We start from the raw sequence: 12948 nt of genomic DNA on the forward strand, positions 1-12948 counted from the left end.
TGTGCTCAATTTTTTTTTTGTCCTTTCAGCATGTCCATACACCAGGAGATCATCTGTGGCCTCTCGCACGAGGTTACCATAGCAGTCCTCCCCAGACTGAACATGGAGGAGCTGATGTTTGAACTCAACAGAAGGATTCAAAACCTAGACAAAGAAAACAGCATCAAGGACAGGCTGGTCAGTATCCTTAGGGATGTGATGTTGGAGGAATATCGTCAGGTGAAAAAGAAATCACAAATTAGTTCTCCAGACGAAATGAACATCCCAAAGGAACTTGAGCTTAATACAGACCAGGAACAGCTGACTGGTAACATTGACAGTGCTGTTTTGTCTACGCCTACTGTTACCTCCCTGATACAACTGAATACTCATGATCACATTGAAGAAGAAGGCATTACTATGATGTCTTTGACTGAGGATGAAGCAGCGAAAGCTTGTCATGATGAGCTCAACATTGATTCTCCTACTTTCAGTCAGCCGGTGTTAGATACCATTAATCCAAAGAGTAATTCTTCCACAGAGAAACTTTTGGAAGGAGATAAAACCTGTGAGGAAACGTCTTTGGCTTCTTGTGAGCTGTCCCCAGAACACAATGATGTACGTGAGTGGCAATACTATTTACCCGAGGATGATCAAATCGGGCAAGTTTCACAACAGCCAAACATGCACCATTTTGAACGTTGTACTGATGAGGGATCTAGAGAGACGGGGTTCTCCAACAATGGACATGAACAAAGGGTAAAAGACAGTAGCGAGGATACACCTTTGGCTCCTTATGAACCAACTCTAGACCACAGTGAAGTACATATCAAGATGGAATGCCATGTGTCCAAGGATTATCAAGTCAGGCAAAGTACTAAACCATCCAGCTCAGATCATCTCGTCGACAGACAATCAGGTTCCATCAACAGTGGACATGAACAAAGTAAGGACCAAAGTGACAAACACAATGATATTCTGGCTTGTGAGGAGATGTCGTCCCTTGCTCCATTCAATAACATCCAAACCAATCACAAACCCTATGTTTGTAACGTATGCGGATTAAGAACAATGTACCCACATAATCTAGCCAAACACATGCAGCGCCACACAGGAGAAAAGACTTTCATGTGCGGCGAATGTGGTTACAGGGCGTACCACAAATATCGTCTTGTTGAACACATGAGAACACACACCGGCGAGAAACCGTACAAGTGTAATCTATGCAGCTTCAAAGCTGCATTTAAAGGTGGACTACGCAAGCATATGAAAAACCACGCCAATGGTAAACAAATTGATGCGCAACCTTACAGCTGTGCAATATGTGACCACAGGACCTATCGAATGTCAGACATGAAACGCCATATGAAAGCGCACACTGGTGACACTGAGGTGAAACCATATGAATGTGAAGAATGTGACTACAGGACAACCCACAAAAAACTTCTTACCAGACATAGGAAGCGTCACACCGGTGAGAGGCCTTATAGGACATCTCACAAGCTCACTTCCACTTTAGGCATGGGTGTCACACCGGTGAGAGACCCTACAAAACAGCTCACAGATAAAGGAGGTGTCACACCAGTGAGCGACCCTACAGGACAGCTCACAAGCTTACCGTTACTCCAGGCATAGGAAGCGTCACAACGGTGAGAGACCCTACAGGACAGATGACAAACTCACTTCTACTTCAGACATGGACAGTGTCACTCCAGTGAGATACCTTACAGATCAGCTTACTACACATAGGAGGCATAATGCCATTAGAGATTATGCAGTTATCAAGAGTGTGACTGCATCGATGTACTTAGTACTTAAAATTATCTTTTAGAAAGCCTTCTTTTTATCATTTTGAAAGTCTAAATGAAAATGATGAAAAATGATCAGTCAAACATTTAGACTCTGATACAGTATAACAGATCTAGAACATCAATGATTTTATTCATTCCTGAATGTTTCAGCAGGGCACATCCTTCCATGATATATTGATATACTAGTATCTACAATGTAGGTAAATGATAGTAGTTTTTATGCAACATATTCAGACAAAATTTCACTTTAATTTCATTTAATGTCAGCATATCCTCATGATTCTAGTATAAATATTACATAAGGCAGACAAGGAAAGCTGTATTTTCTTTTAAATCACAGGTGGAGATTTTGCTCAACAAAAACAAAATATGCAGGAATCGAAAAAAAGAAGCCCGTCTAGACTAAAACGTTTTCACAATCTTATATCCATCTTGTCTACCACTGCATTGGTTTACTAGCACTCTATAGGTTCATAGCAAGTATAGCAAAATATACACAGTAAAAGATAAACAGCACTGTGATTTTTACAACTTGTCTTCAGCATCAAATAAAACATAACTTGCTATAAAAAAGGACAAAATATGTACAAAATAACAATAAAAAATCACAAATATGTGCACTAATGTAGTATCTCTTTTTTCACAACTCTACATAAGCCTGTAAAATATCACTAGCAAGACAACTGAAGTCAATGACAACAACACTTTGCTTGCAAACCTTTTACAATTATTCTCCAAGCAGAGGTTGATTCGCGGAGATATAGTGGTAGTCGGTATTTTTACATGCTCGATCAGGAGCGAGCTGGTAAAAATCCTGACTACTACTATATCTGTGCGACTCAAGCTCTGCTTGGAGTATATTTTGCAATAGCTCTCTATATATGGGTATGTATCTTTTTATCTAGTGGCATGACACACCACCTCTTATTACTCACACAACCTGAAACATACAAAAAAATCAACACTTGCTATCTTACACTACCAACAAATTTGTGTTTAAAAACAAGTTGTTATGTAAAATCTATACAAGTGTGAAGTAAGGCACTTCATCTAAAGCTACTGAGCTACAAAAAATTAACACTTGCTATCTTACAGTTACACTAGAAGCAACAAGTTCGTGTTTAAAACAAGTTGATATGTAAAAATCTATACACGTGTGAAGTAGGCCACTTCATCTAATGCTACCGGAATGTTCCTGGTCTCCCCACCCGCGTACGTTGCCCCGTCCCTCTCGTCCCGCCATTCCCCACCCCCCGGGAAGTACACCGTCCTGGCCCGAGCCCCCTGTTCCATCACCGGGGCGACCAGCATGACACCACCGATCAGGAACTCATCATCGATGGTCTGAGCCATGATGTCATTTGGGTAGTGCCACCAGAGCGGCCTGACAATTGGTGCATACCGGTCTGCGGTTGGACCAATCACGGGGCTTCTAGAGATCTGAAGAACCAATGGAGTCACCTGGAAGAAAAAGCAGGGTCCATGTTTTAACATATTGCTTTTCACTAGATCCATTCAACACATTACTAACAAGTACTGTAGGAGAATACTGTAAATGCAGAAATGTTCGCGGTGGTTTAATGTTCGCAGTTTTTGCGGTGGCCACTTCACCGCAAATTTAGAACCACCGCAAACATTTTTCCTTGGCAGTTGGCAGTAAGAGACTACAGTGCATGGTGCTTCTGCAAACTTAAAACCACCAGGAAAAGTCCCTTTTCCTGCTACAGCGAAATTAAATCCCTTCTAACTTAAATGTATTTACAGTACTTATTAGATAGCTTTAAACAGTACTTGTAGCTAGATGTGGAAAACTTAGGTGTGATAGGTCATACAATGTAAAATAACCAGCTGTTGCACCTGCAAAGCTGGTGTGTTGCACCAAAGAGTGGTTACACCGGCTGTACAGACATAGACGCAGAAAACAAAAACATGATGATCTTTTCTGAACATTATAATGCCAATGGATAAGGGGTAAAATGGTATTAGTATGCAATACCATTGTATTGCAAGAACATAGACACTTATAGATAGATTATTTCTACAGTGCACATGACATGTACAGTACAAAAGTGGTTCATCATTTCCTGAGTATTTGGAAATACATTTAAGTGAAAAGTTAATTCTGTCTCCAGCTAGAAAAAAACACTATAGCTATTTTCTTACATTCTAGTTCATTAAGCATCTATTTCTTTCCATAAGTGGCACCTATATTGCTATCAGTATTAACTAGAAGATGACATAATCTCTAAGCAGACCCTACGGTGCCATGAGATAGTATCAAAAGGAGTATAGCTGGCCAAAGCGTGTACACAGTCCTAGGCCGGCTTCACTCCTCTGCCAGCTTTTGATACTTGATGCTACCATAATATCTGATTGAAGATGAGGCACATTTAGTTGGTAAAATATGGTCCCATTTCAAAAAGTTATGCCCTACCTCGTCTTCATGAATGGCGACAAATTTCTGAGCGATCTCCACCGTGTCGTAGTCAAACTGCCAGGGGGAGATGGAGAAGTGCATGCTGGGAAAGAAGGCCACCAGCTCCATCCACCGGATGTACAGCTCCTTGTCTGGGAATTCACTTCCTGGGAAGGAAATAAAACTTGTCATCTCATTTTATAATCTTATGCCATGTTGATTTGATTATATGGATGACATCCGCACGTGCATCAATCTGCAGCACTGATGATGGTTTGAATGGAGAGCTTTCAGCACCAAGGACAGACTCCTTTACTTTTGAGTGAAATACAAATAGATAGCGTTTATCTAAGCTTATCATTGAATTACTCGCATGTGTGATTACCTAGCTTTGTTCTGATATTCAAACAAGCACATACAAGATGATAATGAACAAACTACTGAAAAGGAACGGACATGGACAATGAACTATATTTTGTGCTACTACGTGTTTTGTACCATGTATATACATGTAGTGATGTATGTTGATAGTTTGATCGATTAGGACTGAAATAGTGTAATCTGCATCTCTTGTTTTATTTTTTATGACCCTTACCTCTTCCCTCATGACCTCAACAAAAAGCAGCCTGCATTTTAGCTTTCATGAATAAACAAAGGTTCAGACAAACAAAGTTCTGTAGAAGCCTTACCCCCTATTGGTGCCGGCAGCACATACGGGTACCCCAGCACCCCGAACAGCAGCATGGTGGGGATGACGGTCCTCAGTCCGTTGTCTCCTCCCCAGCTGGACCGCTTCTCCATCATCCGCAGGTACACGGCGAAACTCTGCGTGTTGTACGCGGTCCTCACCGCTGTCTGCACACCCAGGCTGGACACCATCTCTACCCACTTTGAGCTATGGATAGAGAGAGACCACATATGTAACGGTGTTGTTGTTTTGATGCAGGAAAACAAAACTCTGTCTCAGTTGTCCAGTCCTTATTTCTGTCTGCATAACCAATTAATCACTATGTTATGCATATTACCTCCACATGTGTTTGTTTTAATGTGTCAACATCTCTGAATTTCCCCTAGTAAGCAAATGAAGTAGAATCGCCCTTGTCGCTTGGGTACAACTCCATATGCAACCTGAACGCATTTAAAATTTCCTACATTCCGCACACACGATGTGTAAATATGGCAAATTCAGATACATTCACACGTTACCTGTAGACATTCGGGTTGACCAGGGGCTCGTGCGTGTAGTAGGGAATGTCAGGAAAGTACCGCGCCTCTCCCGCGTCAAAGTTGAAGGAGTCGACTGTCAGGTTCTCCCTGAGAAAGTGTAGCCGCGACAGGTACCACCTGCAGTAGATATCAACATCACTCGGTAATTATAAGTATATGTCCGTAATCTTTCCTTAGTCTTCCGTTGTCTTGTGTCCATTATATCACCTGCACTGCCATCGACATCTCAAGAACTGACACCAACCTAACTGAGGCAAAGGGAATCAAATCCCTGATGTAGCACAGAGTGAAGTGGATGACGCTCTTAAATCTGGTTCGTTGTGAAGCTCGACCAAAGTAAAGTATGAAAGTATATTCCTGTCACACAGCAGGGAAATAGATCGACCGACGACCTTGCGAGCTCTATATTTCATTAATGCGCACGGTGTTTCTTCGAACATCGCGCGATTTTTAGAGATTGGCCGATGTTGACAGGTACCTGAGCTCCGTCCAATGTGATAAATTCTAGACATCTGGACATTGTAACATTTAATACACACACACACACACATATATATATATATATAGTGGTACAATGACATCACACATACCTCCGTGCGTCAGGGTTGGTGACGTCCAGCAGACCTGCCACGCCCCTCCACCAGCGGACCAGGGCGGGCACGGGCGTGTCCAGGTTAGGATTGTTCGGGTCTAGATAAAACACGAAAATGAAACTAGAAATTTAACATAAAGCTCAAGCACAAAGCTTTGTGCATACATATATCGGTGCATGTGTAAGTACTTTACGTACGGTGACCACATCTGAACTGTGAGCAGCTACAATTGTGCTGCAGTACAATGTGAACCAGTCAGAATTGCCCCGAAAAAGGTGACAGATGGTCAACGAAACGTGGTTAGTGAGATTACATCAATCTATTAGTCCAGGTTATTGGCCTTGTTGGTTTGGATAGGGAGAAGAAGAAGAAACGCCTTTAAACTTCTTTGTTACTGAAATGCAGCAATATGGTTTCTACACTTACCGTTTCTATGCAAGATCAAACTTAGCAAGGAGTCTGACCATTTCATGTCTTACGTTTATATCTGCTTTACCTGCTACTCTATTTCAACCTCTTAAGTTAAAGTAGCTTTTGATTTGCACTATAGCTACAAATTCATCGCTCCTTGTATCTAGAACACTTCAGATACATGTATTTTATCTTCTCTGTAAAAGCAACATTTACCTGTCCTGACCAGGTACCCTTTCTCCACGCTCTCCCTGAAGGCTGCGGAGTCTGTGTTGATGAAGGGCGTGACCCACAGACTGACCTCTAACCCCTTCTGGTGCAGGTAGCCAATCAGATTGCTGGGATCCGGGAACTCGAACGCGGTTCTGTTGAAGGTCAAGTCGCCATATCTGCCCTCCCATGAGTCATCAATCAACATGTTACTCCTAAAGAAAAAAAGGTGAAGTGTTGACTGTCACTGACGTAAGATAGCAGATAGTATCTGAAACTCTGATAGTGCCTAAACGTTTTAGTTACTTGGGTGACTTTTTTGTTATGTACGTTTTGATGTAAGTTTTCAATGACACGCGCTACCATTTCTAAGAAAAAAATAGCCCTTTTCCGCATGCAAATGAATTTTGGATATAAGGTATTCTTTACTGTAAATATTGGAATAAAGAATAGATTGTGTCTCCTACTTCAGATGTACACTTTGCATGCTATGTCAATATCAAACTGCAAGCTTAATTGTGCTACATGAACCCATTATCTAATGATCATCCTTATGCCATAAATCCTCAGAAAGTGTGTACATTTGTAATGCAAATGCTTCACAAGTGTTCAACTAATTATCGTTTACCTTGCACTATCATTTACGCTATATCTTCATTATTGTATGATATCAATGAGAAAGATGAAAACCAGTTAAAACCTGACGAACCCAGTTAGGTTGTAGTCCAGGATCTGGAAGGCGAATTCTCCAACGCATTCTACTAATTATCGTTTAACAGTAGCATTTGGCATTTCATCTATATCGTCATTTGATCTATATTGTCATTATTGAATATTGTATAATAGTTATGAAGATCAAACGAACCCAGTTAAGTTGTAGTCGAAGATTTGGAATGCGAACTCTCCGACGGTAGTCTCGCTGATGTTGGGTCCGTACCGCGCCAAGGTGGACCAGACTGGGGACTCTAACATCCGCGTGTCAGGGACAGCTGAGAGAAAATGCAACAATAGCCAATGCTATAAAGGTATAGACAAGGATTTTTTTTAACCTCCTTGGTCTAGACTAGACAAAACATCTTCCGACGCTTGTAAATGGTATATGTATGTAATTTGTATATACATGAATGTAGAAGAACAATATTGCTTGACTTGCTTAAACCCAGTATGAATCCTTAGCAAAGTTACTGATACCATGGTTTAAACTGTGCAAAATTGGTATCACCATATCATTTGGTATCTGAATCCAGTTTTGTTTCAAAGCGAAGCCTGTTACAGCTAGACAAAGGTGTGTATCAGTCATTATTTTCATTCCTTAACAGACAGGTAAAATTAGACAAGACAAGTTTGTGCTGAATCAATTAGAAGAATCTACATGAAAAATGGATAGAAGTATGGACAATGTCAAAGATATTACAGTTTCCGATATACTCTTTGGTCTATCTGTCACAGTGCAAAACATATGCATATAGTCAATCATTACACTAACCATTGAGTCTCCCATAGAAGCGGCTGTACATGTGTTCATGTATGTCCAGCGCGTTCCTTCCGGAACACACGGTGTACTGCAGTACCGGTCTCCTGCCGCCAGGGTTCGGATACTCGGACGTGTAGTTGGCCATGAAGCAAAGTTTCCCGTCACCACTCTGGTTTATACTGACGTGTAAGGGTGTGACGTCATCTACAACGATGGCGACACCCTGGAAAAAGGATACGATGACGAAATAAAACTGTGAGAAGCTGTCACCAAAACAAGAGCGAAGAAAACCATGTTACATGCACATTTCATTTCTGTAATTAGTTTTTGCCCATCTGCATACAATAATTATGTAAGACAATTATAAAAGACACAGTGTTACTTATCGTAGCCATATACGGCTATATATGTATACACGGAGCAATATTAATATGAAATTTTGTAACAACAAAAGAGGCTCAGAAATAAGAACATTTCATTAATCAAACAAGGAAATGATTCATGATTAAGATATTGTGTTCTTTCGATGAAGTAGAAAGAACTTCAACTTGTAAAAATAGAGACGAATCTTGTTACAGCATTTAGAGTAGGCAAAATTGTAGGCAGAATGCACAAGGCATAGGTATGGATTAATACATTTTCCTAAAGAGTCCTATGTAGTGCTAAATACGAGTCGTAAAAACCCATCTGCTGAGTTCTAGACGCTGGTTCAGGTCTACACACGAAATCAAATATTGTAAGCTTCTTATAGCTCAAAGTAGATGATACGTATCCACGTGTCCAAGTACCTTTGAAGAGAAGAAGAACCTGTCGGCGACATTCCCGTACGCAGTGAAGTTCTCCACCGGTGTGTCCGGAGGGAAGTCCCGCAATCTGAAGTCATTTGTCACGTAGGGCTGGAACAGGGAATACATTCAGATGGACATTTTGACTTGTAACCACATTCCACATGCTCACTGATCTAAATTACGTATTTATGTCTAGTTTGGAGATCAGTAGGCCAGAGTCGAAGGGATTTGTATGATGCCCTTAATTGCGATATACGTGTAACAAGAATATACCGTAATGATGCATAATCGCTTGAAAACTAAAACCCTCGAGCTCATTACTAGTATGATTGGTAGGTACTTTTCTGACAACAACATTCCTGTAACGAAATAATTGCACTGTGAAGTGGATGTAACGTTAAATGTTAACAAATTGTCAACAACATATTAATATCCATTTATGTGGGCAATATTCTTTGTATTGAAAGCTTTGAGATCTTTTATCAGACATCATTTAATGTACTAAACGTCTCTTTTCAGTAGCCCCCATAGCAGACTCTCTGGGCTCTTTTTCGTCTTTTTGGCTCATAATACACTTTTGCTGGCCGTTTCTTTTTGTACTGGATCGCTTGTACTGTCGTGTCACTAGTAGTACCAGCGACTCAGTACAAAAAGGAATGACCAGCAAAAGTGTATTATGAGCCAACAAAAGACGAAAAAAAGGCCCACAGATCCCGCTATGCATGGAGGCTATCTTTTAAGCTAATCGTTGAGCGAGACTCCCTCCCCTACCTGCATGACTCCCGACCCGTTGTTGATCGGCCAGCGTTGCTGGTACATCTCGGGCCCACCGTACCAGTGCGCCGAGTCCACCATGAAGCAGTCTACGGGCCTCCAGCCGTCCTCCTCCGCCGACAGCGCCTGCCACGTCACGTTGGTGCAGTGGACGCCCTCCTCCTCCATAACGCGGTGCCGCAGCACGAGGGAGGCACGGTCCGGCCACTGGAAGCAGGCGTCCCCCGTACTGCAGGTGTACGGCTCCGGGCCCAGGTCTGCCCCTAACGTTCCTCTCAGAACCTCGGACGTACTAAGGTTTCTAAGGATGAAGGATTGACTGCAGGAGAAAATAGATAGTAAGAGGTAAACGTCACAACATAGGATAGGATATTCAACGCGAAATACATGTGCATGTATATGGTATTTATGCACAGAAGCGAGATGTCATTTAAACGGCGCAATGTAGCCAACATAAAATACAAGTTGATCAAGACAGGGGTTAGTTTACAAAAAAAACTATTGACTTTTTTTATCATTCAGGAAGGCTAAGGCTAGAACAAAAGTATTTTATACTGTTATCATTTATTGTTATGTATGTACGGGGTTTTCCCCCAGGGATCTTTGAAGAACGCCGGTCAGGCGACATGTACCCCTGGATAAATAAAAATAAACAAACAAACAAACAAAAGTTATGGATTTTAAACAGTCTAAGGCATTGATCTCTCAATAGCGAAATACAAATGTTAGAAAAGTTTTGAAAATCGTTTCCACTCCCCATTTTGCTATAAAAATTCCAACCGGCCAATTCCAACTGTGAGAAACGTTTCTACTCCCCATTTTGCAACAAAAATTTTCCCAACTTAGGGCGCGGTCACATGGGATATGCGATCGTCGTACGATTTTGATGCCATAGGATTTTCAAGCAAGCCGTGACAGAAGCAACCACCAACATGGATCCAAAACAGCATTTTGTGTACCAAGACAGTTGAACTGTGCAGGAGACGTGCGTTTTTGTCCGAAATGCCCGAAGCTAGCGATTTTACGACGATCGCACGACCTATATATGACCACGCCCTTAGATACAAGTCATGATGAAGTTCATATTTACCTGGCACCGTCGTAATGTACGAGCCCGCCAAAGTCGACGACTAGCGGCTGGTATGTAAAGTTCCAGACCAGCACACCGGCCAGCCCCAGCGCCACAAATATCAGCAGCACGATTAGCGCACAGCGGGCCCGGCTGCGGGTACAGCACGGAGTCTTCTGCCGGGGAGGGGTGGAGGCGGACCGATGACTTCTCCGGCCCGTCCCGGTAGAGTAGCGGCCTCGGCTGGGAGGGCGACGGTAACTCCCATAGGGCGACGATGCCGAGCGGCGACTGGACAAAAATCAAAGCAAAGTCAGTCCAAGAAGATGTAATTTTAGTTATGTTTCATGTGTGACGTATCAATGCTACATCATCATCATCGGTCGGCTGCGGTGCAGGTGACTGTAAGTTTCTTCCAGGCCCTTCTGTCGGTAGCGATGGCGGATCCGCCTTGCAGTGATCTGCTTATCCCTCGTATATGCTACGTCACTCGTATAAAGACTACCTACCTAATCCCTTGACCAGTAGATTGTTGTGTGTGTGTGTGTGGGGGGGGGGGGGGGGAGGGGGGGACAAGGTAAACATAACGTCAAAAGCAAGGTAATGTGTGCTTCACGAAAGGTGAACATGAAAACAAGCAGTGGTAACTTTGATACGGCCACGACGTCCATGGCCATCGACAATTGAACTGTAGTTTTATTCCGTAGACGACTAAACTTTACAAACAGGCTATAGTTTCATTTGTTCATTTTTTAGAGCTTGGAGATTTCAAATATTTTGCTATTCTTTCGCCATTGATAAATGTACATGCATCGTATAGAGAGCATATAAAATGTCTTTCGAAATTGCAGGTAAGTGACATGCTCTCAAATGGTGAGCGTTGTGGAAATACAGCCGGTGAACGTCCGCTAGGTCGCCGCCTTACTTAAACGAATCAGTATACAATAAAAAGCCAATTATAGGTCTAATGGCGTCACCAGTCACTTTCTACTGTGTTAGAATTATCTAATCACACAAACACGATACGCACAGGAATGTGGACAACAATGGGTACGTACCAACAAAACAGTTCAAATATAGCAACGAGCTCTGGAAAAGAACCCAGGTGAGATGCCACCAATTAAGTATAATTCACTGCTCAAATTAACTACCCATGACGTTTTTGTTACAGTATGTTGTATAACTTTGGCTATCAACTCAGCTTTACTTAGCATCCTTGGATAATTATTCTATCATTGTTTCTTCTCAATACGTATTCTTGTGTATACGTATTGTGTTATAGTAAGCCTTTTGAAATATCGTTACAGCGCTACGTTGGAATTCAGCATATGCTCAGTTCAATTATTACGAATACACAACTTACACTATCTACAAAATCAACATTTTTGTACCTTAGCAAATAGCTACCCTCTGCTGGAAGCTCGTGAGACACTTGTTGACATCCACAGTGACTTGAAAAGCCGCAGTTTACTCAATATTTCACCCGAACGACCAATACAAAGAAACTCAAGTCCTCAGTCAAGTCTCGTATTTAACCAGAGTAACACAAAGCCAACCTACCCTAACGAACCCTCCATGTCGTCCAAACGTTGCCGTAGACGTTTCTACACCTGTAACATCTTTCTCTGTATGTTCATCGGTCCTTGATTTAGCTCAGGAGTTTTCAACGTGCTGTAAAAAAAAGGGGGAGGGGGGAGCTACATGCAGACCGTTATATATAACGTCCGCCGTACCTAGTACGGTGTTTGATCAAGCATGTCATAGTTCACAGCGTGGCGTGGGTTCTACCGGGGTGTGTAAAACTTGTTTAATGTTTAACGAGTTTCTCAACGGTTTACTCCAGTGGGTAAACAGACGTCATGGCTCGGTAGCCTGGTTATCTAGGGTCGGCAGAGTACTCCAATAGGGGCAGGGATTCGTCAGTCAAATCTGCCAGGATAACTATAGGTGGGCCACTGATTTGCGATTTTAATGGAAATTTATTGAAAATTCTTACCGTGTGGGCTTATCGCATTTTTAATCGTGTGGACTTATCGTGGGTTTATTAGCACCAAACAAGTGCGCATATACATGTGCAAATCATTGCAGCCGTACAAGGCTGAATTGGTGTGTGATACATAATACATTAGTCAAAAACTTCATTAAGATTCGTTCAACAACGATACAATAAAATAAAATAAAGGTAACATGAAAGTG

General features: G+C 42.0%; 2 protein-coding genes across 2 annotated transcripts in view; one reads left to right on the forward strand and one right to left on the reverse strand.

Moving 5' to 3' along the window:
* Nucleotides 1-2402, forward strand: part of LOC118406367 (zinc finger protein 569-like) — a 5161-nt gene extending 2759 nt beyond the window's left edge. Inside the window, exon 2 of the mRNA XM_035806337.1 lies at nucleotides 30-2402. Within this exon, the coding sequence (XP_035662230.1) occupies nucleotides 30-1614 (1585 nt within the window). The 3' untranslated portion in view covers nucleotides 1615-2402. The remainder of the gene's footprint in view (nucleotides 1-29) is intronic.
* LOC118406364 (myogenesis-regulating glycosidase-like) lies at nucleotides 1901-12663 on the reverse strand. Its single transcript, XM_035806333.1, has 12 exons — nucleotides 12313-12663; nucleotides 10774-11043; nucleotides 9681-10002; nucleotides 8910-9017; nucleotides 8134-8344; nucleotides 7513-7636; nucleotides 6654-6862; nucleotides 6024-6123; nucleotides 5413-5550; nucleotides 4896-5101; nucleotides 4225-4373; nucleotides 1901-3251 (listed from the first exon to the last, which is right to left on the reverse strand). The coding sequence occupies exons 1-12, from the start codon at nucleotides 12327-12329 to the stop codon at nucleotides 2937-2939; spliced, it is 2169 nt and encodes a 722-aa protein (XP_035662226.1). The 5' UTR covers nucleotides 12330-12663; the 3' UTR covers nucleotides 1901-2936.
* Between the last annotated feature and the right edge of the window lie 285 nt (nucleotides 12664-12948).

This window comes from Branchiostoma floridae, chromosome 19, assembly GCF_000003815.2.
Source record: "Branchiostoma floridae strain S238N-H82 chromosome 19, Bfl_VNyyK, whole genome shotgun sequence".
NCBI classification, from domain to species: Eukaryota; Metazoa; Chordata; class Leptocardii; order Amphioxiformes; family Branchiostomatidae; genus Branchiostoma; species Branchiostoma floridae.